Source organism: Coregonus clupeaformis, unplaced genomic scaffold (assembly GCF_020615455.1).
Source record: "Coregonus clupeaformis isolate EN_2021a unplaced genomic scaffold, ASM2061545v1 scaf1510, whole genome shotgun sequence".
Classification (NCBI taxonomy): domain Eukaryota; kingdom Metazoa; phylum Chordata; class Actinopteri; order Salmoniformes; family Salmonidae; genus Coregonus; species Coregonus clupeaformis.
This window is the reverse complement of record NW_025534964.1, coordinates 95,999-123,955: the sequence shown is the minus strand read 5'-3', so window position 1 is coordinate 123,955 and position 27,957 is coordinate 95,999. Positions and strand designations below refer to the sequence as shown.

The 27,957-nt window shown below is 44.0% G+C and overlaps 1 protein-coding gene across 2 annotated transcripts; it reads left to right on the top strand.

Annotated features, from left to right (window-relative positions):
• The first annotated feature begins 185 nt into the window (after window positions 1-185).
• On the top strand, window positions 186-27,957 carry LOC123481353 (TSC22 domain family protein 1-like). Of its 2 annotated transcripts, XM_045218338.1 has the most exons (4): window positions 186-312; window positions 414-513; window positions 6,981-7,032; window positions 27,145-27,957. In XM_045218338.1, exons 2-4 carry the CDS (start codon window positions 419-421, stop codon window positions 27,382-27,384), a joined length of 387 nt encoding a protein of 128 aa, XP_045074273.1. In that variant the 5' UTR covers window positions 186-312; window positions 414-418; the 3' UTR covers window positions 27,385-27,957. The 2 variants fall into 2 exon arrangements, with proteins under 2 accessions (XP_045074273.1, XP_045074272.1); XM_045218337.1 differs by lacking the exon at window positions 186-312 and having other exon boundaries at window positions 374-513.

Genomic DNA, 27,957 nt, shown 5'->3' with positions numbered 1-27,957 from the left:
TCCCCTATAACCCTAACCCTGGGTTCTGGATGGTTTGGATGGCAGTGAACAGTTAGGTGCAGTTACATCTGAAGCTGGGCCACAGGTGGGGGCGTTGCCACTTCAATTATTCACATGAGGTCACTCTCCGCCAATGGCAGCCAGTACAGCGCTGTTTTCATGCATAATGCAGTTGGGACGGGAGCTGCAGATTCCCAGCTTAGCGGAGCCAGTCAGTCTCGCTGTGGTTATCCTTTGTGCTGCGTCAGTGTAAAGACTGCCCCGGTTGTCAGCTTGTACCGCCCGGAGAACGGACCTTCTGCCAATTCTGATGTGATGTTTTTTTACTTTTATTACACTGGACATTTTCTACATTTGAAGTATTGCCTTTTGTTTTAATGGATGGAAAATGATGACTTCCCATTGTTTTGCAGTGGAGATGGACCTTGGTGTTTGTCAACTGAGGAATTTGTCTATTTCTTTTCTGTCTTCCGTGCTTGCTAAAGAGACCAGTCCAGTCAGGCTTGACAATAGGTAACATGTTTTCCCAGCTTATTTATCAAACTTGTTTGCAAAGGCAATAGAATATGGCTATGCATCAAATGAATGGGACCGTGGCGGTTAGAATTTCAATGTATTATGATGATTATATGTTTTAATGCGTGGTGCGGTCCTGCAGTATTGAGGGGTTCATAACTTGATGAGCTCTGCAGTGTTAAACTTTTCCGCATCGTGTTGACTATAAATAATTTATAACCATAACATTATATAACCCTTACATAAACCTGGTAGCTAAAGCCCCACAACCTGATAGGTAAACCCCAACAATAATAATCTTATAGCTATATATAAAGACTAATAGTTGTACATTCCTTCATTCAGTCCGTTAATGTGACCCTAACCCAGAATGCACCTTCACTAATACCCACCGTGTCAACATCTGCCAAAACCCCAGTGACGTCTATATAGGGTTAGCTAACCCTAACCCCAGTGACGTCTATATAGGGTTAGCTAACCCTAACCCCAGTGACGTCTATATAGGGTTAGCTAACCCTAACCCCAGTGATGTCTATATAGGGTTAGCTAACCTAACCCCCAGTGACGTCTATATAGGGTTAGCTAACCCTAACCCCAGTGATATCTATATAGGGTTAGCTAACCTAACCCCAGTGACGTCTATATAGGGTTAGCTAACCCTAACCCCAGTGACGTCTATATAGGGTTAGCTAACCCTAACCCCAGTGATATCTATATAGGGTTAGCTAACCCTAACCCCAGTGATGTCTATATAGGGTTAGCTAACCCTAACCCCAGTGATATCTATATAGGGTTAGCTAACCCTAACCCCAGTGACGTCTATATAGGGTTAGCTAACCCTAACCCCAGTGACGTCTATATAGGGTTAGCTAACCCTAACCCCAGCAACGTCTATATAGGTTTAGCTAACCCTAACCCCAGTGATGTCTATATAGGGTTAGCTAACCCTAACCCCAGTGACGTCTATATAGGGTTAGCTAACCCTAACCCCAGTGACGTCTATATAGGGTTAGCTAACCCTAACCCTAGTGACGTCTATATAGGGTTAGCTAACCCTAACCCCCAGTGACGTCTATATAGGGTTAGCTAACCCTAACCCCAGTGACGTCTATATAGGGTTAGCTAACCCCTAACCCCAGTGATGTCTATATAGGGTTAGCTAACCTAACCCCAGTGACGTCTATATGGGTTAGCTAACCCTAACCCCAGTGATGTCTATATAGGGTTAGCTAACCCCTAACTCCCAGTGACGTCTATATAGGGTTAGCTAACCCTAACCCCAGTGACGTCTATAGGGTTAGCTAACCCTAACCCCAGTGACGTCTATATAGGGTTAGCTAACCCTAACCCCCAGTGACGTCTTATGGTTAGCTACTACAGTGAGCTATAGGGTTAGCTAACCCTAACCCCAGTGACGTCTATATAAGGTTAGCTAACCCTAACCCCAGTGATGTCTATATAGGGTTAGCTAACCCTAACCCCAGTGATGTCTATATAGGGTTAGCTAACCCTAACCCCAGTGACGTCTATATAGGGTTAGCTAACCCCTAACCCCAGTGACGTCTATATAGGGTTAGCTAACCCTAACCCCAGTGATCGCTACTATATAGGGTTAGCTAACTCTAACCCCAGTGATGTCTATATAGGGTTAGCTAACCCTAACCCCAGTGACGTCTATATAGGGTTAGCTAACCCTAACCCCAGTGACGTCTATATAGGGTTAGCTAACCCCTAACCCCAGTGACGTCTATATAGGGTTAGCTAACCCCTAACCCCAGTGACGTCTATATAGGGTTAGCTAACCCTAACCCCAGTGGCGTCTATATAGGTTAGCTAACCCTAACCCCAGTGACGTCTATATAGGGTTAGCTAACCCTAACCCCAGTGACGTCTATATAGGGTTAGCTAACCCTAACCCCAGTGACGTCTATATAGGGTTAGCTAACCCCTAACCCCAGTGATATCTATAGAGGTTAGCTAACCCTAACCCCAGTGATGTCTATATAGGGTTAGCTAACCCTAACCCCAGTGATGTCTATATAGGGTTAGCTAACCCTAACCCCAGTGATGTCTATATAGGGTTAGCTAACCCTAACCCCAGTGATGTCTATATAGGGTTAGCTAACCCTAACCCCAGTGACGTCTATATAGGGTTAGCTAACCCTAACCCCAGTGATGTCTATATAGGGTTAGCTAACCCTAACCCCAGTGACGTCTATATAGGGTTAGCTAACCCTAACCCCAGTGATGTCTATATAGGGTTATAATGTGTTATTAGCTAACCCTAACCCCAGTGACGTCTATATAGGGTTAGCTAACCCTAACCCCAGTGACGTCTATATAGGGTTAGCTAACCCTAACCCCAGTGATGTCTATATAGGGTTAGCTAACCCTAACCCCAGTGATGTCTATATAGGGTTAGCTAACCCTAACCCCAGTGATGTCTATATAGGGTTAGCTAACCCTAACCCCAGTGATGTCTATATAGGGTTAGCTAACCCTAACCCCAGTGACGTCTATATAGGGTTAGCTAACCCTAACCCCAGTGACGTCTATATAGGGTTAGCTAACCCTAACCCCAGTGACGTCTATATAGGGTTAGCTAACCCTAACCCCAGTGACGTCTATATAGGGTTAGCTAACCCTAACCCCAGTGACGTCTATATAGGGTTAGCTAACCCTAACCCCAGTGACGTCTATAGGGTTAGCTAACCCTAACCCCAGTGACGTCTATATAGGGTTAGCTAACCCTAACCCCAGTGACGTCTATATAGGGTTAGCTAACTCCTAACCCCAGTGACGTCTATATAGGGTTAGCTAACCCTAACCCCAGTGACGTCTATATAGGGTTAGCTAACCCTAACCCCAGTGACGCTCTATAGGGTTAGCTAACCCTAACCCCAGTGACGTCTATATAGGGTTAGCTAACCCTAACCCCAGTGACGTCTATATAGGGTTAGCTAACCCTAACCCCAGTGACGTCTATATAGGGTTAGCTAACCCTAACCCCAGTGACGTCTATATAGGGTTAGCTAACCCTAACCCCAGTGACGTCTATATAGGGTTAGCTAACCCCTAACCCCAGTGACGTCTATATAGGGTTAGCTAACCCTAACCCCAGTGACGTCTATATAGGGTTAGCTAACCCTAACCCCAGTGATGTCTATATAGGGTTAGCTAACCCTAACCCCAGTGATGTCTATATAGGGTTAGCTAACCCCAACCCCAGTGACGTCTATATAGGGTTAGCTAACCCTAACCCCAGTGACGTCTATATAGGGTTAGCTAACCCCTAACCCCAGTGATGTCTCATATAGGGTTAGCTAACCCCTAACCCCAGTGACGTCTATATAGGGTTAGCTAACCCTAACCCCAGTGACGTCTATATAGGGTTAGCTAACCCTAACCCCAGTGACGTCTATATAGGGTTAGCTAACCCTAACCCCAGTGACGTCTATATAGGGTTAGCTAACCCAACCCCAGTGACGTCTATATAGGGTTAGCTAACTCCCATAACCCCAGTGAGCTCTATATAGGGTTAGCTAACCCTAACCCCAGTGACGTCTATATAGGGTTAGCTAACCCTAACCCCAGTGACGTCTATATAGGGTTAGCTAACCCCTAACCCCAGTGACGTTTATATAGGGTTAGCTAACCCTAACCCCAGTGACGTCTATATAGGGTTAGCTAACCCTAACCCCAGTGACGTCTATATAGGGTTAGCTAACCCTAACCCCAGTGACGTCTATATGAGGTTAGCTAACCCTAACCCCAGTGACGTCTATATAGGGTTAGCTAACCTAACCCCAGTGACGTCTATATAGGGTTAGCTAACCCTAACCCCAGTGACGTCTATATAGGGTTAGCTAACTCTAACCCCAGTGACGTCTATATAGGGTTAGCTAACCCTAACCCCAGTGACGTCTATATAGGGTTAGCTAACCCTAACCCCAGTGACGTCTATATAGGTTAGCTAACCCTAACCCCAGTGACGTCTATAGGGTTAGCTAACCCTAACCCCAGTGACGTCTATAGGGTTAGCTAACCCTAACCCCAGTGACGTCTATATAGGGTTAGCTAACCTCAACCCCAGTGACGTCTACATGGGTTAGCTAACCCTAACCCCAGTGACGTCTATATAGGGTTAGCTAACCCTAACCCCAGTGACGTCTATATGGGTTAGCTAACCCTAACCCCAGTGACGTCTATATAGGGTTAGCTAACCCTAACCCCAGTGACGTCTATATAGGGTTAGCTAACCCTAACCCCAGTGACGTCTATATAGGGTTAGCTAACCCTAACCCCAGTGACGTCTATATAGGGTTAGCTAACCCTAACCCCAGTGACGTCTATATAGGGTTAGCTAACCCTAACCCCAGTGACGTCTATATAGGGTTAGCTAACCCTAACCCCCAGTGACGTCTATATAGGGTTAGCTAACCCTAACCCCAGTGACGTCTATATAGGGTTAGCTAACCCTAACCCCAGTGATGTCTATATAGGGTTAGCTAACCCCTAACCCCAGTGACGTCTATATAGGGTTAGCTAACCCCTAACCCCAGTGACGTCTATATAGGGTTAGCTAACCCCTAACCCCAGTGACGTCTATATAGGGTTAGCTAACCCTAACCCCAGTGACGTCTATATAGGGTTAGCTAACCCTAACCCCAGTGATATCTATATAGGGTTAGCTAACCCTAACCCCAGTGACGTCTATATAGGGTTAGCTAACCTTAACCCCAGTGACGTCTATATAGGGTTAGCTAACCCTAACCCCAGTGACGTCTATATAGGGTTAGCTAACCCTAACCCCAGTGACGCCTATATAGGGTTAGCTAACCCTAACCCCAGTGACGTCTATATAGGGTTAGCTAACCCTAACCCCAGTGACGTCTATATAGGGTTAGCTAACCCTAACCCCAGTGACGTCTATATAGGGTTAGCTAACCCTAACCCCAGTGACGTCTATAGGGTTAGCTAACCCTAACCCCAGTGACGTCTATATGGGTTAGCTAACCCTAACCCCAGTGACGTCTATATAGGGTTAGCTAACCCTAACCCCAGTGACGTCTATATAGGGTTAGCTAACCCTAATCCCAGTGACGTCTATATAGGGTTAGCTAACCCTAACCCCAGTGACGTCTATATAGGGTTAGCTAACCCTAACCCCAGTGATATCTATATAGGGTTAGCTAACCCTAACCCCAGTGACGTCTATATAGGGTTAGCTAACCCTAACCCCAGTGACGTCTATATAGGGTTAGCTAACCCTAACCCCAGTGACGTCTATATAGGGTTAGCTAACCCTAACCCCAGTGACGTCTATATAGGGTTAGCTAACCCTAACCCTAACCCTAACCCTAACCCCAGTGGCGTCTATATAGGGTTAGCTAACCCTAACCCCAGTGATGTCTATATAGGGTTAGCTAACCCTAACCCCAGTGATATCTATATAGGGTTAGCTAACCCTAACCCCAGTGACGTCTATATAGGGTTAGCTAACCCTAACCCCAGTGACGTCTATATAGGGTTAGCTAACCCTAACCCCAGTGACGTCTATATAGGGTTAGCTAACCCTAACCCCAGTGACGTCTATATAGGGTTAGCTAACCCTAACCCCAGTGATGTCTATATAGGGTTAGCTAACCCTAACCCCAGTGACGTCTATATAGGGTTAGCTAACCCTAACCCCAGTGATATCTATATAGGGTTAGCTAACCCTAACCCCAGTGATATCTATATAGGGTTAGCTAACCCTAACCCCAGTGACGTCTATATAGGGTTAGCTAACCCTAACCCCAGTGACGTCTATATAGGGTTAGCTAACCCTAACCCCAGTGATGTCTATATAGGGTTAGCTAACCCTAACCCCAGTGATATCTATATAGGGTTAGCTAACCTAACCCCAGTGACGTCTATATAGGGTTAGCTAACCCTAACCCCAGTGACGTCTATATAGGGTTAGCTAACCCTAACCCCAGTGACGTCTATATAGGGTTAGCTAACCCTAACCCCAGTGACGTCTATATAGGGTTAGCTAACCCTAACCCCAGTGATGTCTATATAGGGTTAGCTAACCCTAACCCCAGTGACGTCTATATAGGGTTAGCTAACCCTAACCCCAGTGATATCTATATAGGGTTAGCTAACCCTAACCCCAGTGACGTCTATATAGGGTTAGCTAACCCTAACCCCAGTGACGTCTATATAGGGTTAGCTAACCCTAACCCCAGTGATGTCTATATAGGGTTAGCTAACCCTAACCCCAGTGACGTCTATATAGGGTTAGCTAACCCTAACCCCAGTGACGTCTATATAGGGTTAGCTAACCCTAACCCCAGTGACGTCTATATAGGGTTAGCTAACCCTAACCCCAGTGATATCTATATAGACTATACAACATAATGTTTGAATGAATCAATGTGTTATTGTTAAAGCTGGAGTTGTGTATGTTTGTGTTTCAGTTCTTCTGGTGCCAGTTTGGTGGCCATCGACAATAAAATCGAACAAGCAATGGTAAGTTAATATCCTCATCGTTAATATGTATATAATATAATCACATCTAAATGACTAAAAGGTCAAATGTAAATGTCAACTTTATTTAAACGGAATAGGACGGGTGTTCAGAGTACTGGAGTCTAATTAAAGTGTTGGAACATCTGACTGTTCTGGGAGAGAGAACGTGTCGGTAATAAAACCGTTGGATACTTGGTACAATAAAGACACTTTGATTGAATGACTGCAACTGTCTCTGTATTTGCCGTGATCCGGTTGGTCGGTTCCCTGTCAGGTGTTGCTAGGCAAGTCTGCTCTCAGATGCCCCGGTATAAATAACTTATCTGTTAGCTCCTCCCTGCCGATGCAGAACATTCTGTTCTCTAGCTTGTCAGTTTGAAGGCGGGAACTGCATTAGCTGAATGCTTCCTCTCATTAGACCACTAACTAACTGCTATGGGAATGCTTCCTCTCATTAGACCACTAACTAACTGCTATGGGAATGCTTCCTCTCATTAGACCACTAACTAACTGCTATGGGAATGCTTCCTCTCATTAGACCACTAACTAACTGCTATGGGAATGCTTCCTCTCATTAGACCACTAACTAACTGCTATGGGAATGCTTCCTCTCATTAGACCACTAACTAACTGCTATGGGAATGCTTCCTCTCATTAGACCACTAACTAACTGCTATGGGAATGCTTCCAGTCATTAGACCACTAACTAACTGCTATGGGAATGCTTCCAGTCATTAGACCACTAACTAACTAACTACTATGGGAATGCTTCCTCTCATTAGACCACTAACTAACTGCTATGGGAATGCTTCCTCTCATTAGACCACTAACTAACTAACTGCTATGGGAATGCTTCCTCTCATTAGACCGCTAACTAACTAACTGCTATGGGAATGCTTCCTCTCATTAGACCACTAACTAACTGCTATGGGAATGCTTCCTCTCATTAGACCACTAACTAACTAACTGCTATGGGAATGCTTCCTCTCATTAGACCACTAACTAACTAACTGCTATGGGAATGCTTCCAGTCATTAGACCACTAACTAACTAACTACTATGGGAATGCTTCCTCTCATTAGACCACTAACTAACTGCTATGGGAATGCTTCCTCTCATTAGACCACTAACTAACTGCTATGGGAATGCTTCCTCTCATTAGACCACTAACTAACTAACTGCTATGGGAATGCTTCCTCTCATTAGACCACTAACTAACTGCTATGGGAATGCTTCCTCTCATTAGACCACTAACTAACTGCTATGGGAATGCTTCCTCTCATTAGACCACTAACTAACTGCTATGGGAATGCTTCCTCTCATTAGACCACTAACTAACTGCTATGGGAATGCTTCCTCTCATTAGACCACTAACTAACTAACTACTATGGGAATGCTTCCTCTCATTAGACCACTAACTAACTGCTATGGGAATGCTTCCTCTCATTAGACCACTAACTAACTGCTATGGGAATGCTTCCAGTCATTAGACCACTAACTAACTGCTATGGGAATGCTTCCAGTCATTAGACCACTAACTAACTGCTATGGGAATGCTTCCTCTCATTAGACCACTAACTAACTGCTATGGGAATGCTTCCAGTCATTAGACCACTAACTAACTGCTATGGGAATGCTTCCAGTCATTAGACCACTAACTAACTGCTATGGGAATGCTTCCAGTCATTAGACCACTAACTAACTGCTATGGGAATGCTTCCTCTCATTAGACCACTAACTAACTGCTATGGGAATGCTTCCAGTCATTAGACCACTAACTAACTGCTATGGGAATGCTTCCAGTCATTAGACCACTAACTAACTAACTACTATGGGAATGCTTCCTCTCATTAGACCACTAACTAACTGCTATGGGAATGCTTCCTCTCATTAGACCACTAACTAACTGCTATGGGAATGCTTCCTCTCATTAGACCACTAACTAACTGCTATGGGAATGCCTCCAGTCATTAGACCACTAACTAACTACTATGGGAATGCTTCCTCTCATTAGACCACTAACTAACTGCTATGGGAATGCTTCCTCTCATTAGACCACTAACTAACTGCTATGGGAATGCTTCCTCTCATTAGACCACTAACTAACTGCTATGGGAATGCCTCCAGTCATTAGACCACTAACTAACTGCTGTGGGAATGCTTCCTCTCATTAGACCACTAACTAACTGCTATGGGAATGCTTCCAGTCATTAGACCACTAACTAACTGCTATGGGAATGCCTCCAGTCATTAGACCACTAACTAACTAACTGCTATGGGAATGCTTCCTCTCATTAGACCACTAACTAACTGCTATGGGAATGCTTCCTCTCATTAGACCACTAACTAACTGCTATGAGAATGCTTCCTCTCAATAGACCACTAACTAACTAACTGCTATGGGAATGCTTCCTCTCATTAGACCACTAACTAACTGCTATGGGAATGCTTCCTCTCATTAGACCACTAACTAACTGCTATGGGAATGCTTCCTCTCATTAGACCACTAACTAACTGCTATGGGAATGCTTCCTCTCATTAGACCACTAACTAACTAACTGCTATGGGAATGCTTCCTCTCATTAGACCACTAACTAACTGCTATGGGAATGCTTCCTCTCATTAGACCACTAACTAACTGCTATGGGAATGCTTCCACTCATTAGACCACTAACTAACTGCTATGGGAATGCCTCCAGTCATTAGACCACTAACTAACTGCTATGGGAATGCTTCCTCTCATTAGACCACTAACTAACTGCTATGGGAATGCCTCCAGTCATTAGACCACTAACTAACTGCTATGGGAATGCTTCCACTCATTAGACCACTAACTAACTGCTATGGGAATGCTTCCACTCATTAGACCACTAACTAACTAACTGCTATGGGAATGCTTCCTCTCATTAGACCACTAACTAACTGCTATGGGAATGCTTCCTCTCATTAGACCACTAACTGCTATGGGAATGCTTCCTCTCATTAGACCACTAACTAACTGCTATGGGAATGCTTCCTCTCATTAGACCACTAACTAACTGCTATGGGAATGCTTCCTCTCATTAGACCACTAACTAACTGCTATGGGAATGCTTCCACTCATTAGACCACTAACTAACTGCTATGGGAATGCTTCCTCTCATTAGACCACTAACTAACTGCTATGGGAATGCTTCCAGTCATTAGACCACTAACTAACTGCTATGGGAATGCTTCCACTCATTAGACCACTAACTAACTGCTATGGGAATGCTTCCTCTCATTAGACCACTAACTAACTGCTATGGGAATGCTTCCTCTCATTAGACCACTAACTAACTGCTATGGGAATGCTTCCTCTCATTAGACCACTAACTAACTGCTATGGGAATGCTTCCTCTCATTAGACCACTAACTAACTGCTATGGGAATGCTTCCTCTCATTAGACCACTAACTAACTGCTATGGGAATGCTTCCAGTCATTAGACCACTAACTAACTGCTATGGGAATGCTTCCAGTCATTAGACCACTAACTAACTGCTATGGGAATGCTTCCACTCATTAGACCACTAACTAACTGCTATGGGAATGCTTCCACTCATTAGACCACTAACTAACTGCGATGGGAATGCTTCCTCTCATTAGACCACTAACTAACTGCTATGGGAATGCTTCCACTCATTAGACCACTAACTAACTGCTATGGGAATGCTTCCACTCATTAGACCACTAACTAACTGCTATGGGAATGCCTCCAGTCATTAGACCACTAACTAACTGCTATGGGAATGCTTCCTCTCATTAGACCACTAACTAACTAACTGCTATGGGAATGCTTCCAGTCATTAGACCACTAACTAACTGCTATGGGAATGCTTCCTCTCATTAGACCACTAACTAACTAACTAACTGCTATGGGAATGCTTCCTCTCATTAGACCACTAACTAACTAACTGCTATGGGAATGCTTCCACTCATTAGACCACTAACTAACTAACTGCTATGGGAATGCTTCCAGTCATTAGACCACTAACTAACTAACTGCTATGGGAATGCTTCCAGTCATTAGACCACTAACTAACTGCTATGGGAATGCTTCCTCTCATTAGACCACTAACTAACTAACTAACTGCTATGGGAATGCTTCCAGTCATTAGACCACTAACTAACTGCTATGGGAATGCTTCCACTCATTAGACCACTAACTAACTGCTATGGGAATGCTTCCTCTCATTAGACCACTAACTAACTGCTATGGGAATGCTTCCTCTCATTAGACCACTAACTAACTAACTGCTATGGGAATGCTTCCTCTCATTAGACCACTAACTAACTGCTATGGGAATGCTTCCTCTCATTAGACCACTAACTAACTGCTATGGGAATGCCTCCTCTCATTAGACCACTAACTAACTGCTATGGGAATGCCTCCAGTCATTAGACCACTAACTAACTGCTATGGGAATGCTTCCTCTCATTAGACCACTAACTAACAGCTATGGGAATGCTTCCAGTCATTAGACCACTAACTAACTGCTATGGGAATGCTTCCACTTATTAGACCACTAACTAACTGCTTTGGGAATGCTTCCTCTCATTAGACCACTAACTAACTGCTATGGGAATGCCTCCAGTCATTAGACCACTAACTAACTGCTATGGGAATGCTTCCTCTCATTAGACCACTAACTAACTAACTGCTATGGGAATGCTTCCTCTCATTAGACCACTAACTAACTAACTGCTATGGGAATGCTTCCTCTCATTAGACCACTAACTAACTGCTATGGGAATGCCTCCAGTCATTAGACCACTAACTAACTAACTGCTATGGGAATGCTTCCTCTCATTAGACCACTAACTAACTGCTATGGGAATGCTTCCTCTCATTAGACCACTAACTAACTGCTATGGGAATGCTTCCTCTCATTAGACCACTAACTAACTGCTATGGGAATGCCTCCAGTCATTAGACCACTAACTAACTGCTATGGGAATGCTTCCTCTCATTAGACCACTAACTAACTGCTATGGGAATGCCTCCTCTCATTAGACCACTAACTAACTGCTATGGGAATGCTTCCTCTCATTAGACCACTAACTAACTAACTGCTATGGGAATGCTTCCTCTCATTAGACCACTAACTAACTGCTATGGGAATGCTTCCTCTCATTAGACCACTAACTAACTGCTATGGGAATGCCTCCAGTCATTAGACCACTAACTAACTAACTGCTATGGGAATGCTTCCTCTCATTAGACCACTAACTAACTGCTATGGGAATGCTTCCTCTCATTAGACCACTAACTAACTAACTGCTATGGGAATGCTTCCTCTCATTAGACCACTAACTAACTGCTATGGGAATGCTTCCTCTCATTAGACCACTAACTAACTAACTGCTATGGGAATGCTTCCTCTCATTAGACCACTAACTAACTGCTATGGGAATGCTTTCCATTAGACCACTAACTAACTAATGCTATGGGAATGCCTCCTCTCATTAGACCACTAACTAACTGCTATGGGAATGCCTCCACTCATTAGACCACTAACTAACTGCTATGGGAATGCTTCCTCTCATTAGACCACTAACTAACTACAGCTATGGGAATGCTTCCAGTCATTAGACCACTAACTAACTGCTATGGGAATGCTTCCACTCATTAGACCACTAACTAACTGCTATGGGAATGCTTCCTCTCATTAGACCACTAACTAACTGCTATGGGAATGCCTCCACTCATTAGACCACTAACTAACTGCTATGGGAATGCTTCCTCTCATTAGACCACTAACTAACTAACTGCTATGGGAATGCTTCCTCTCATTAGACCACTAACTAACTAGCTATGGGAATGCTTCCTCTCATTAGACCACTAACTAACTGCTATGGGAATGCCTCCAGTCATTAGACCACTAACTAACTAACTGCTATGGGAATGCTTCCTCTCATTAGACCACTAACTAACTGCTATGGGAATGCTTCCTCTCATTAGACCACTAACTAACTGCTATGGGAATGCTTCCTCTCATTAGACCACTAACCAGTAACTGCTATGGGAATGCTTCCTCTCATTAGACCACTAACTAACTAATGCTATGGGAATGCTTCCTCTCATTAGACCACTAACTAACTGCTATGGGAATGCTTCCTCTCATTAGACCACTAACTAACTGCTATGGGAATGCTTCCTCTCATTAGACCACTAACTAACTGCTATGGGAATGCTTCCTCTCATTAGACCACTAACTAACTGCTATGGGAATGCTTCCTCTCATTAGACCACTAACTAACTGCTATGGGAATGCCTCCTCTCATTAGACCACTAACTAACTGCTATGGGAATGCTTCCTCTCATTAGACCACTAACTAACTAACTGCTATGGGAATGCTTCCTCTCATTAGACCACTAACTAACTGCTATGGGAATGCTTCCTCTCATTAGACCACTAACTAACTGCTATGGGAATGCTTCCACTCATTAGACCACTAACTAACTGCTATGGGAATGCTTCCTCTCATTAGACCACTAACTAACTGCTATGGGAATGCTTCCACTCATTAGACCACTAACTAACTCTGCTATGGGAATGCTTCCTCTCATTAGACCACTAACTAACTGCTATGGGAATGCTTCCAGTCATTAGACCACTAACTAACTGCTATGGGAATGCTTCCTCTCATTAGACCACTAACTAACTAACTAACTGCTATGGGAATGCTTCCTCTCATTAGACCACTAACTAACTAACTGCTATGGGAATGCTTCCTCTCATTAGACCACTAACTAACTAACTGCTATGGGAATGCTTCCTCATTAGACCACTAACTAATAACTGCTATGGGAATGCTTCCAGTCATTAGACCACTAACTAACTGCTATGGGAATGCTTCCTCTCATTAGACCACTAACTAACTAATTGCTATGGGAATGCTTCCTCTCATTAGACCACTAACTAACTGCTATGGGAATGCTTCCACTCATTAGACCACTAACTAACTGCTATGGGAATGCTTCCTCTCATTAGACCACTAACTAACTGCCATGGGAATGCTTCCTTTCATTAGACCACTAACTAACTAACTGCTATGGGAATGCTTCCTCTCATTAGACCACTAACTAACTGCTATGGGAATGCTTCCTCTCATTAGACCACTAACTAACTATGCTATGGGAATGCCTCCTCTCATTAGACCACTAACTAACTGCTATGGGAATGCCTCCAGTCATTAGACCACTAACTAACTGCTATGGGAATGCTTCCTCTCATTAGACCACTAACTAACAGCTATGGGAATGCTTCCAGTCATTAGACCACTAACTAACTGCTATGGGAATGCTTCCACTTATTAGACCACTAACTAACTGCTTTGGGAATGCTTCCTCTCATTAGACCACTAACTAACTGCTATGGGAATGCCTCCAGTCATTAGACCACTAACTAACTGCTATGGGAATGCTTCCTCTCATTAGACCACTAACTAACTAACTGCTATGGGAATGCTTCCTCTCATTAGACCACTAACTAACTAACTGCTATGGGAATGCTTCCTCTCATTAGACCACTAACTAACTGCTATGGGAATGCCTCCAGTCATTAGACCACTAACTAACTAACTGCTATGGGAATGCTTCCTCTCATTAGACCACTAACTAACTGCTATGGGAATGCTTCCTCTCATTAGACCACTAACTAACTGCTATGGGAATGCTTCCTCTCATTAGACCACTAACTAACTGCTATGGGAATGCCTCCAGTCATTAGACCACTAACTAACTGCTATGGGAATGCTTCCTCTCATTAGACCACTAACTAACTGCTATGGGAATGCCTCCTCTCATTAGACCACTAACTAACTGCTATGGGAATGCTTCCTCTCATTAGACCACTAACTAACTAACTGCTATGGGAATGCTTCCTCTCATTAGACCACTAACTAACTGCTATGGGAATGCTTCCTCTCATTAGACCACTAACTAACTGCTATGGGAATGCCTCCAGTCATTAGACCACTAACTAACTAACTGCTATGGGAATGCTTCCTCTCATTAGACCACTAACTAACTGCTATGGGAATGCTTCCTCTCATTAGACCACTAACTAACTAACTGCTATGGGAATGCTTCCTCTCATTAGACCACTAACTAACTGCTATGGGAATGCTTCCTCTCATTAGACCACTAACTAACTAACTGCTATGGGAATGCTTCCTCTCATTAGACCACTAACTAACTGCTATGGGAATGCCTCCAGTCATTAGACCACTAACTAACTGCTATGGGAATGCCTCCAGTCATTAGACCACTAACTAACTAACTGCTATGGGAATGCCTCCTCTCATTAGACCACTAACTAACTGCTATGGGAATGCCTCCAGTCATTAGACCACTAACTAACTGCTATGGGAATGCTTCCTCTCATTAGACCACTAACTAACTAACAGCTATGGGAATGCTTCCAGTCATTAGACCACTAACTAACTGCTATGGGAATGCTTCCACTTATTAGACCACTAACTAACTGCTATGGGAATGCTTCCTCTCATTAGACCACTAACTAACTGCTATGGGAATGCCTCCAGTCATTAGACCACTAACTAACTGCTATGGGAATGCTTCCTCTCATTAGACCACTAACTAACTAACTGCTATGGGAATGCTTCCTCTCATTAGACCACTAACTAACTAACTGCTATGGGAATGCTTCCTCTCATTAGACCACTAACTAACTGCTATGGGAATGCCTCCAGTCATTAGACCACTAACTAACTAACTGCTATGGGAATGCTTCCTCTCATTAGACCACTAACTAACTGCTATGGGAATGCTTCCTCTCATTAGACCACTAACTAACTGCTATGGGAATGCTTCCTCTCATTAGACCACTAACTAACTGCTATGGGAATGCTTCCTCTCATTAGACCACTAACTAACTGCTATGGGAATGCCTCCAGTCATTAGACCACTAACTAACTGCTATGGGAATGCTTCCTCTCATTAGACCACTAACTAACTGCTATGGGAATGCTTCCTCTCATTAGACCACTAACTAACTGCTATGGGAATGCTTCCTCTCATTAGACCACTAACTAACTGCTATGGGAATGCTTCCTCTCATTAGACCACTAACTAACTGCTATGGGAATGCCTCCAGTCATTAGACCACTAACTAACTCTGCTATGGGAATGCTTCCTCTCATTAGACCACTAACTAACTGCTATGGGAATGCCTCCTCTCATTAGACCACTAACTAACTGCTATGGGAATGCTTCCTCTCATTAGACCACTAACTAACTAACTGCTATGGGAATGCTTCCTCTCATTAGACCACTAACTAACTGCTATGGGAATGCTTCCTCTCATTAGACCACTAACTAACTGCTATGGGAATGCCTCCAGTCATTAGACCACTAACTAACTCTGCTATGGGAATGCTTCCTCTCATTAGACCACTAACTAACTGCTATGGGAATGCTTCCTCTCATTAGACCACTAACTAACTAACTGCTATGGGAATGCTTCCTCTCATTAGACCACTAACTAACTGCTATGGGAATGCTTCCTCTCATTAGACCACTAACTAACTAACTGCTATGGGAATGCTTCCTCTCATTAGACCACTAACTAACTGCTATGGGAATGCCTCCAGTCATTAGACCACTAACTAACTGCTATGGGAATGCTTCCTCTCATTAGACCACTAACTAACAGCTATGGGAATGCTTCCAGTCATTAGACCACTAACTAACTGCTATGGGAATGCTTCCACTTATTAGACCACTAACTAACTGCTTTGGGAATGCTTCCTCTCATTAGACCACTAACTAACTGCTATGGGAATGCCTCCAGTCATTAGACCACTAACTAACTGCTATGGGAATGCTTCCTCTCATTAGACCACTAACTAACTAACTGCTATTGGAATGCTTCCTCTCATTAGACCACTAACTAACTAACTGCTATGGGAATGCTTCCTCTCATTAGACCACTAACTAACTGCTATGGGAATGCCTCCAGTCATTAGACCACTAACTAACTAACTGCTATGGGAATGCTTCCTCTCATTAGACCACTAACTAACTGCTATGGGAATGCCTCCAGTCATTAGACCACTAACTAACTGCTATGGGAATGCTTCCTCTCATTAGACCACTAACTAACTGCTATGGGAATGCTTCCTCTCATTAGACCACTAACTAACTGCTATGGGAATGCCTCCAGTCATTAGACCACTAACTAACTGCTATGGGAATGCTTCCTCTCATTAGACCACTAACTAACTGCTATGGGAATGCCTCCTCTCATTAGACCACTAACTAACTGCTATGGGAATGCTTCCTCTCATTAGACCACTAACTAACTAACTGCTATGGGAATGCTTCCACTCATTAGACCACTAACTAACTGCTATGGGAATGCTTCCTCTCATTAGACCACTAACTAACTGCTATGGGAATGCCTCCAGTCATTAGACCACTAACTAACTAACTGCTATGGGAATGCTTCCTCTCATTAGACCACTAACTAACTGCTATGGGAATGCTTCCTCTCATTAGACCACTAACTAACTAACTGCTATGGGAATGCTTCCTCTCATTAGACCACTAACTAACTGCTATGGGAATGCTTCCTCTCATTAGACCACTAACTAACTAACTGCTATGGGAATGCTTCCTCTCATTAGACCACTAACTAACTGCTATGGGAATGCCTCCAGTCATTAGACCACTAACTAACTGCTATGGGAATGCCTCCAGTCATTAGACCACTAACTAACTAACTGCTATGGGAATGCCTCCTCTCATTAGACCACTAACTAACTGCTATGGGAATGCCTCCAGTCATTAGACCACTAACTAACTGCTATGGGAATGCTTCCTCTCATTAGACCACTAACTAACTAACAGCTATGGGAATGCTTCCAGTCATTAGACCACTAACTAACTGCTATGGGAATGCTTCCACTTATTAGACCACTAACTAACTGCTATGGGAATGCTTCCTCTCATTAGACCACTAACTAACTGCTATGGGAATGCCTCCAGTCATTAGACCACTAACTAACTGCTATGGGAATGCTTCCTCTCATTAGACCACTAACTAACTAACTGCTATGGGAATGCTTCCTCTCATTAGACCACTAACTAACTAACTGCTATGGGAATGCTTCCTCTCATTAGACCACTAACTAACTGCTATGGGAATGCCTCCAGTCATTAGACCACTAACTAACTAACTGCTATGGGAATGCTTCCTCTCATTAGACCACTAACTAACTGCTATGGGAATGCTTCCTCTCATTAGACCACTAACTAACTGCTATGGGAATGCTTCCTCTCATTAGACCACTAACTAACTGCTATGGGAATGCTTCCTCTCATTAGACCACTAACTAACTGCTATGGGAATGCCTCCAGTCATTAGACCACTAACTAACTGCTATGGGAATGCTTCCTCTCATTAGACCACTAACTAACTGCTATGGGAATGCTTCCTCTCATTAGACCACTAACTAACTGCTATGGGAATGCTTCCTCTCATTAGACCACTAACTAACTGCTATGGGAATGCTTCCTCTCATTAGACCACTAACTAACTGCTATGGGAATGCCTCCAGTCATTAGACCACTAACTAACTGCTATGGGAATGCTTCCTCTCATTAGACCACTAACTAACTGCTATGGGAATGCCTCCTCTCATTAGACCACTAACTAACTGCTATGGGAATGCTTCCTCTCATTAGACCACTAACTAACTAACTGCTATGGGAATGCTTCCTCTCATTAGACCACTAACTAACTGCTATGGGAATGCTTCCTCTCATTAGACCACTAACTAACTGCTATGGGAATGCCTCCAGTCATTAGACCACTAACTAACTAACTGCTATGGGAATGCTTCCTCTCATTAGACCACTAACTAACTGCTATGGGAATGCTTCCTCTCATTAGACCACTAACTAACTAACTGCTATGGGAATGCTTCCTCTCATTAGACCACTAACTAACTGCTATGGGAATGCTTCCTCTCATTAGACCACTAACTAACTAACTGCTATGGGAATGCTTCCTCTCATTAGACCACTAACTAACTGCTATGGGAACGCCTCCAGTCATTAGACCACTAACTAACTGCTATGGGAATGCCTCCAGTCATTAGACCACTAACTAACTAACTGCTATGGGAATGCTTCCTCTCATTAGACCACTAACTAACTAACTGCTATGGGAATGCTTCCTCTCATTAGACCACTAACTAACTGCTATGGGAATGCCTCCAGTCATTAGACCACTAACTAACTAACTGCTATGGGAATGCTTCCTCTCATTAGACCACTAACTAACTAACTGCTATGGGAATGCTTCCTCTCATTAGACCACTAACTAACTGCTATGGAAATGCTTCCTCTCATTAGACCACTAACTAACTGCTATGGGAATGCTTCCACTCATTAGACCACTAACTAACTGCTATGGGAATGCTTCCTCTCATTAGACCACTAACTAACTGCTATGGGAATGCTTCCTCTCATTAGACCACTAACTAACTGCTATGGGAATGCTTCCAGTCATTAGACCACTAACTAACTGCTATGGGAATGCTTCCAGTCATTAGACCACTAACTAACTGCTATGGGAATGCTTCCACTCATTAGACCACTAACTAACTGCTATGGGAATGCTTCCACTCATTAGACCACTAACTAACTGCGATGGGAATGCTTCCTCTCATTAGACCACTAACTAACTGCTATGGGAATGCCTCCAGTCATTAGACCACTAACTAACTGCTATGGGAATGCTTCCACTCATTAGACCACTAACTAACTGCTATGGGAATGCTTCCACTCATTAGACCACTAACTAACTGCTATGGGAATGCCTCCAGTCATTAGACCACTAACTAACTGCTATGGGAATGCTTCCTCTCATTAGACCACTAACTAACTAACTGCTATGGGAATGCTTCCAGTCATTAGACCACTAACTAACTGCTATGGGAATGCTTCCTCTCATTAGACCACTAACTAACTAACTGCTATGGGAATGCTTCCTCTCATTAGACCACTAACTAACTAACTGCTATGGGAATGCTTCCACTCATTAGACCACTAACTAACTAACTGCTATGGGAATGCTTCCAGTCATTAGACCACTAACTAACTAACTGCTATGGGAATGCTTCCAGTCATTAGACCACTAACTAACTGCTATGGGAATGCTTCCTCTCATTAGACCACTAACTAACTAACTGCTATGGGAATGCTTCCAGTCATTAGACCACTAACTAACTGCTATGGGAATGCTTCCACTCATTAGACCACTAACTAACTGCTATGGGAATGCTTCCTCTCATTAGACCACTAACTAACTGCTATGGGAATGCTTCCTCTCATTAGACCACTAACTAACTAACTGCTATGGGAATGCTTCCTCTCATTAGACCACTAACTAACTAACTGCTATGGGAATGCTTCCTCTCATTAGACCACTAACTAACTAACTGCTATGGGAATGCTTCCAGTCATTAGACCACTAACTAACTGCTATGGGAATGCTTCCACTCATTAGACCACTAACTAACTGCTATGGGAATGCTTCCTCTCATTAGACCACTAACTAACTGCTATGGGAATGCTTCCTCTCATTAGACCACTAACTAACTGCTATGGGAATGCTTCCTCTCATTAGACCACTAACTAACTGCTATGGGAAAGCCTCCAGTCATTAGACCACTAACTAACTGCTATGGGAATGCTTCCTCTCATTAGACCACTAACTAACTGCTATGGGAATGCCTCCTCTCATTAGACCACTAACTAACTGCTATGGGAATGCCTCCAGTCATTAGACCACTAACTAACTGCTATGGGAATGCTTCCTCTCATTAGACCACTAACTAACTAACTGCTATGGGAATGCTTCCAGTCATTAGACCACTAACTAACTTTTATGGGAATGCTTCCTCTCATTAGACCACTAACTAACTGCTATGGGAATGCTTCCTCTCAATAGACCACTAACTAACTGCTATGGGAATGCCTCCAGTCATTAGACCACTAACTAACTGCTATGGGAATGCTTCCAGTCATTAGACCACTAACTAACTGCTATGGGAATGCTTCCTCTCATTAGACCACTAACTAACTGCTATGGGAATGCTTCCAGTCATTAGACCACTAACTAACTGCTATGGGAATGCTTCCTCTCATTAGACCACTAACTAACTAACCGCTATGGGAATGCTTCCTCTCATTACACCACTAACTAACTAACTGCTATGGGAATGCTTCCTCTCATTAGACCACTAACTAACTAACTGCTATGGGAATGCCTCCTCTCATTAGACCACTAACTAACTAACTGCTATGGGAATGCTTCCTCTCATTAGACCACTAACTAACTGCTATGGGAATGCTTCCTCTCATTAGACCACTAACTAACTGCTATGGGAATGCTTCCTCTCATTAGACCACTAACTAACTGCTATGGGAATGCCTCCAGTCATTAGACCACCAACTAACTGCTATGGGAATGCTTCCTCTCATTAGACCACTAACTAACTGCTATGGGAATGCTTCCTCTCATTAGACCACTAACTAACTGCTATGGGAATGCTTCCTCTCATTAGACCACTAACTAACTGCTATGGGAATGCCTCCTCTCATTAGACCACTAACTAACTGCTATGGGAATGCTTCCTCTCATTAGACCACTAACTAACTAACTGCTATGGGAATGCTTCCTCTCATTAGACCACTAACCAACTGCTATGGGAATGCTTCCTCTCATTAGACCACTAACTAACTGCTATGGGAATGCCTCCAGTCATTAGACCACTAACTAACTAACTAACTGCTATGGGAATGCTTCCTCTCATTAGACCACTAACTAACTGCTATGGGAATGCTTCCTCTCATTAGACCACTAACTAACTAACTGCTATGGGAATGCTTCCTCTCATTAGACCACTAACTAACTGCTATGGGAATGCTTCCTCTCATTAGACCACTAACTAACTAACTGCTATGGGAATGCTTCCTCTCATTAGACCACTAACTAACTGCTATGGGAATGCCTCCAGTCATTAGACCACTAACTAACTGCTATGGGAATGCCTCCAGTCATTAGACCACTAACTAACTAACTGCTATGGGAATGCTTCCTCTCATTAGACCACTACCTAACTAACTGCTATGGGAATGCTTCCTCTCATTAGACCACTAACTAACTGCTATGGGAATGCCTCCAGTCATTAGACCACTAACTAACTAACTGCTATGGGAATGCTTCCTCTCATTAGACCACTAACTAACTAACTGCTATGGGAATGCTTCCTCTCATTAGACCACTAACTAACTGCTATGGGAATGCTTCCTCTCATTAGACCACTAACTAACTGCTATGGGAATGCCTCCAGTCATTAGACCACTAACTAACTAACTGCTATGGGAATGCTTCCTCTCATTAGACCACTAACTAACTAACTGCTATGGGAATGCTTCCTCTCATTAGACCACTAACTAACTAACTGCTATGGGAATGCTTCCAGTCATTAGACCACTAACTAACTGCTATGGGAATGCTTCCTCTCATTAGACCACTAACTAACTGCTATGGGAATGCTTCCTCTCATTAGACCACTAACTAACTGCTATGGGAATGCTTCCTCTTATTAGACCACTAACTAACTGCTATGGGAATGCCTCCTCTCATTAGACCACTAACTAACTAACTGCTATGGGAATGCTTCCTCTCATTAGACCACTAACTAACTGCTATGGGAATGCTTCCTCTCATTAGACCACTAACTAACTAACTGCTATGGGAATGCCTCCAGTCATTAGACCACTAACTAACTGCTATGGGAATGCTTCCTCTCATTAGACCACTAACTAACTGCTATGGGAATGCCTCCTCTCATTAGACCACTAACTAACTGCTATGGGAATGCTTCCAGTCATTAGACCACTAACTAACTGCTATGGGAATGCTTCCTCTCATTAGACCACTAACTAACTGCTATGGGAATGCCTCCTCTCATTAGACCACTAACTAACTGCTATGGGAATGCTTCCTCTCATTAGACCACTAACTAACTGCTATGGGAATGCTTCCTCTCATTAGACCACTAACTAACTAACTGCTATGGGAATGCCTCCTCTCATTAGACCACTAACTAACTGCTATGGGAATGCTTCCTCTCATTAGACCACTAACTAACTGCTATGGGAATGCCTCCTCTCATTAGACCACTAACTAACTGCTATGGGAATGCTTCCTCTCATTAGACCACTAACTAACTGCTATGGGAATGCCTCCAGTCATTAGACCACTAACTAACTGCTATGGGAATGCTTCCTCTCATTAGACCACTAACTAACTGCTATGGGAATGCTTCCACTCATTAGACCACTAACTAACTGCGATGGGAATGCTTCCTCTCATTAGACCACTAACTAACTGCTATGGGAATGCTTCCTCTCATTAGACCACTAACTAACTGCTATGGGAATGCTTCCTCTCATTAGACCACTAACTAACTGCTATGGGAATGCTTCCTCTCATTAGACCACTAACTAACTGCTATGGGAATGCTTCCTCTCATTAGACCACTAACTAACTGCTATGGGAATGCTTCCACTCATTAGACCACTAACTAACTGCTATGGGAATGCTTCCTCTCATTAGACCACTAACTAACTGCTATGGGAATGCCTCCAGTCATTAGACCACTAACTAACTGCTATGGGAATGCTTCCTCTCATTAGACCACTAACTAACTGCTATGGGAATGCCTCCAGTCATTAGACCACTAACTAACTGCTATGGGAATGCTTCCTCTCATTAGACCACTAACTAACTGCTATGGGAATGCTTCCTCTCATTAGACCACTAACTAACTGCTATGGGAATGCTTCCTCTCATTAGACCACTAACTAACTGCTATGGGAATGCTTCCTCTCATTAGACCACTAACTAACTGCTATGGGAATGCTTCCTCTCATTAGACCACTAACTAACTGCTATGGGAATGCCTCCAGTCATTAGACCACTAACTAACTAACTGCTATGGGAATGCTTCCTCTCATTAGACCACTAACTAACTAACTGCTATGGGAATGCTTCCTCTCATTAGACCACTAACTAACTAACTAACTGCTATGGGAATGCTTCCAGTCATTAGACCACTAACTAACTGCTATGGGAATGCTTCCTCTCATTAGACCACTAACTAACTGCTATGGGAATGCTTCCTCTCATTAGACCACTAACTAACTGCTATGGGAATGCTTCCTCTCATTAGACCACTAACTAACTGCTATGGGAATGCTTCCTCTCATTAGACCACTAACTAACTGCTATGGGAATGCCTCCTCTCATTAGACCACTAACTAACTGCTATGGGAATGCTTCCACTCATTAGACCACTAACTAACCACTAACTAACCACTAACTAACTGCCTGCACACAACAATAGATTTCTGATATCAGAGAATTCTACCATCACAGCTGAAGATAGAACTTTTCTGTATGAATGTATTTTCTGGTCAGATTCCATCAGTTTTCCATCAGTCAGTGTGTGGTTGTTACTTTGTCTTGGATGATTGGATATGCTGTATCCTTTCTGACTGAACTGTTCACTACGGTGGAAAGGATATGGAACATGCATATACAGTGAGCCCTTTCTGACTGAACTGTTCACTACGGTGGAAAGGATATGGAACATACATATACAGTGAGCCCTTTCTGACTGAACTGTTCACTACGGTGGAAAGGATATGGAACATACATATACAGTGAGCCCTTTCTGACTGAACTGTTCACTACTGTGGAAAGGATATGGAACATGCATATACAGTGAGCCCCTAAAGTATTTAGACAGTTAGACCTCGGTATTCCAACGTGCAGACTGTCAGCTTTAATTTGAGGGTATTTTCATCCATATAGGGTGAACCGTTTACAAATTACAGCACTTTTTGTACATAGTCCCCCCATTTTAGGGGACCAAAAGTAATGGGACAAATTCACGTATGTGTATTAAAAAGTGAATTATTTGGTCCCATATTCATAGCACACAATGACTACATCAAGCTTGTGACTCTACAAACTTGTTGGATGCATTTGCTGTTTGTTTTGGTTGTGTTTCAGATTATTTTGTGCCCAATAGAAATGATAAATGGTAAATAATGTATTGTGTCATTTTGGAGTCACTTTTATTGTCAATAAGAATATAATATGTTCCTAAACACTTATACATTAATGTGGATGCTACCATGATTACGGATAATCCTGAATGAATTGTGAATAATGATGAGTGAGAAAGTTACAGATGCACAAATACCATACCCCCCAAAACATCCTTACCTCCCCTGTTATTGGTAATGGTGAGAGGTTAGCATGTCTTGGGGGTATGATATAAAATGCTAACCTCCCCTGTTATTGGTAATGGTGAGAGGTTAGCATGTCTTGGGGGTATGATATAAAATGCTAACCTCCCCTGTTATTGGTAATGGTGAGAGGTTAGCATGTCTTGGGGGTATGATATAAAATGCTAACCTCCCCTGTTATTGGTAATGGTGAGAGGTTAGCATGTCTTGGGGGTATGATCTTTGACCCATCTAACTCTCACATTAAACAAATACATGTATCTCTCCCTTTATCTCTCTGCCTCACCCCTTCCTCTCTCCATCTCTCTGCCTCATCCCTTCCTCTCTCCATCTCTCTGCCTCATCCCTTCCTCTCTCCATCTCTCTGCCTCACCCCTTCCTCTCTCCATCTCTCTGCCTCATCCCTTCCTCTCTCCATCTCTCTGCCTCCATCCCTTCCTCTCTCCATCTCTCTGCCTCACCCCTTCCTCTCTCCATCTCTCTGCCTCACCCCTTCCTCTCTCCATCTCTCTGCCTCACCCCTTCCTCTCTCCATCTCTCTGCCTCACCCCTTCCTCTCTCCATCTCTCTGCCTCACCCCTTCCTCTATCCATCTCTCTGCCTCATCCCTTCCTCTCTCCATCTCTCTGCCTCACCCCTTCCTCTCTCCATCTCTCTGCCTCATCCCTTCCTCTCTCCATCTCTCTGCCTCATCCCTTCCTCTCTCCATCTCTCTGCCTCATCCCTTCCTCTCTCCATCTCTCTGCCTCATCCCTTCCTCTCTCCCCCTCCATCCCTTCCTCTCTCCATCTCTCTCCTTCCATCCCTTCCTCTATCCATCTCTCTCCTTCCATCCCTTCCTCTCTCCATCTCTCTCCTTCCATCCCTTCCTCTCTCCATCTCTCTGCCTCATCCCTTCCTCTCTCCATCTCTCTCCTTCCATCCCTTCCTCTCTCCATCTCTCTCCTTCCATCCCTTCCTCTCTCCATCTCTCTGCCTCATCCCTTCCTCTCTCCATCTCTCTGCCTCATCCCTTCCTCTCTATCTCTCTGCCTCATCCCTTCCTCTCTCCATCTCTCTGCCTCATCCCTTCCTCTCTCCATCTCTCCTTCCATCCCTTCCTCTCTCCATCTCTCTGCCTCATCCCTTCCTCTCTCCATCTCTCTCCTTCCATCCCTTCCTCTCTCCATCTCTCTGCCTCATCCCTTCCTCTCTGCCTCATCCCTTCCTCTCTCTGCCTCATCCCTTCCTCTCTCCATCTCTCTGCCTCATCCCTTCCTCTCTCCATCTCTCTCCTTCCATCCCTTCCTCTCTCCATCTCTCTGCCTCATCCCTTCCTCTCTGCCTCATCCCTTCCTCTCTCTGCCTCATCCCTTCCTCTATCCATCTCTCTCCATCTCTCTCCTTCCATCCCTTCCTCTCTCCATCTCTCTGCCTCATCCCTTCCTCTCTCCATCTCTCTGCCTCATCCCTTCCTCTCTCCATCTCTCTCCCTCCATCCCTTCCTTTCTCCATCTCTCTGCCTCATCCCTTCCTCTCTCCATCTCTCTCCCTCCATCCCTTCCTTTCTCCATCTCTCTGCCTCATCCCTTCCTCTCTCCATCTCTCTGCCTCATCCCTTCCTCTCTCCATCTCTCTGCCTCATCCCTTCCTCTCTCCATCTCTCTCACCTTCTCTCTCTCCCTGCCTCCATCTCTCTCCATCTCTCTCTCTCCCTCTCTCCATCTCTCTCTCTCCCTCCATCTCTCCCAGGACCTGGTAAAGAGCCACCTGATGTATGCTGTGAGAGAGGAGGTGGATGTGTTGAAGGACCAGATTAAGGAGCTGATAGAGAGGAACTCCCAGTTGGAGCAGGAGAACAACCTCCTGAAAACCCTGGCCAGCCCAGAGCAGATGGCTCAGTTCCAGGCTCAGGTCCAGCCCAGCTCTGGCTCCCCTAACCCCCAGCCTCAGCCCCTGCCGTCCTCACAGAGCTCTGGGACCTCCGCATAGCCCCCGTCCACAGGGGGAGGAGGAGGAGGGAGGAGAACCTTTACTATGCTGTGAACTGACCTCATGCAAAGCAAACAAGAACCAATATGGCTCAATCAAGGAGACCGCTAGAAGTAGAAAAACCATGTTTTGCACATTTATTTAACTGACCAAAGACAATGATGGACACTTGTGTGTCAGGTGTTCTGTCAGCTTGGAGTGCTTCAGACAATCGCCATGGAGACCAGGGAGGTGAATGGAACAGATGGACAGTTGTCATGGAGATAAAACAGACAGACAACAACCCAGAACGGGTACACTGTCTTCAGATCTCTACAGTGACGGTTGAATTGAGCCATTGCTGCCACTTCTTTACACCCTTTTCATTTAGTTGTTTTGGTTGGAGTATTTCCTAGCTGTGAATTTAATCAAACAACAAGGACTTTGTCAGTGAAGAAATGAGGTGCATTATCTGTAGGGACCATTAAAGAAAGGGAAAACAGGACCCCATCTGGTATGGGGCGTAGGGTGGAACATTCAGTGCATTCGGAAAGTATTCAGACCCCTTGACTTTTTCCACATTTTGTTACATTA

Excerpts from the sequence above, each read along its gene's own strand:
- LOC123481353 (XM_045218337.1), top strand. The coding sequence starts at position 389 with ATGATGACTTCCCATTGTTTTGCAGTGGAGATGGACCTTGGTGTTTGT. Across the intron at positions 514-6,980 it reads CCAGTCAGGCTTGACAATAG|TTCTTCTGGTGCCAGTTTGG; the intron begins GTAACATGTTTT and ends TTTGTGTTTCAG. Across the intron at positions 7,033-27,144 it reads ATAAAATCGAACAAGCAATG|GACCTGGTAAAGAGCCACCT; the intron begins GTAAGTTAATAT and ends CATCTCTCCCAG.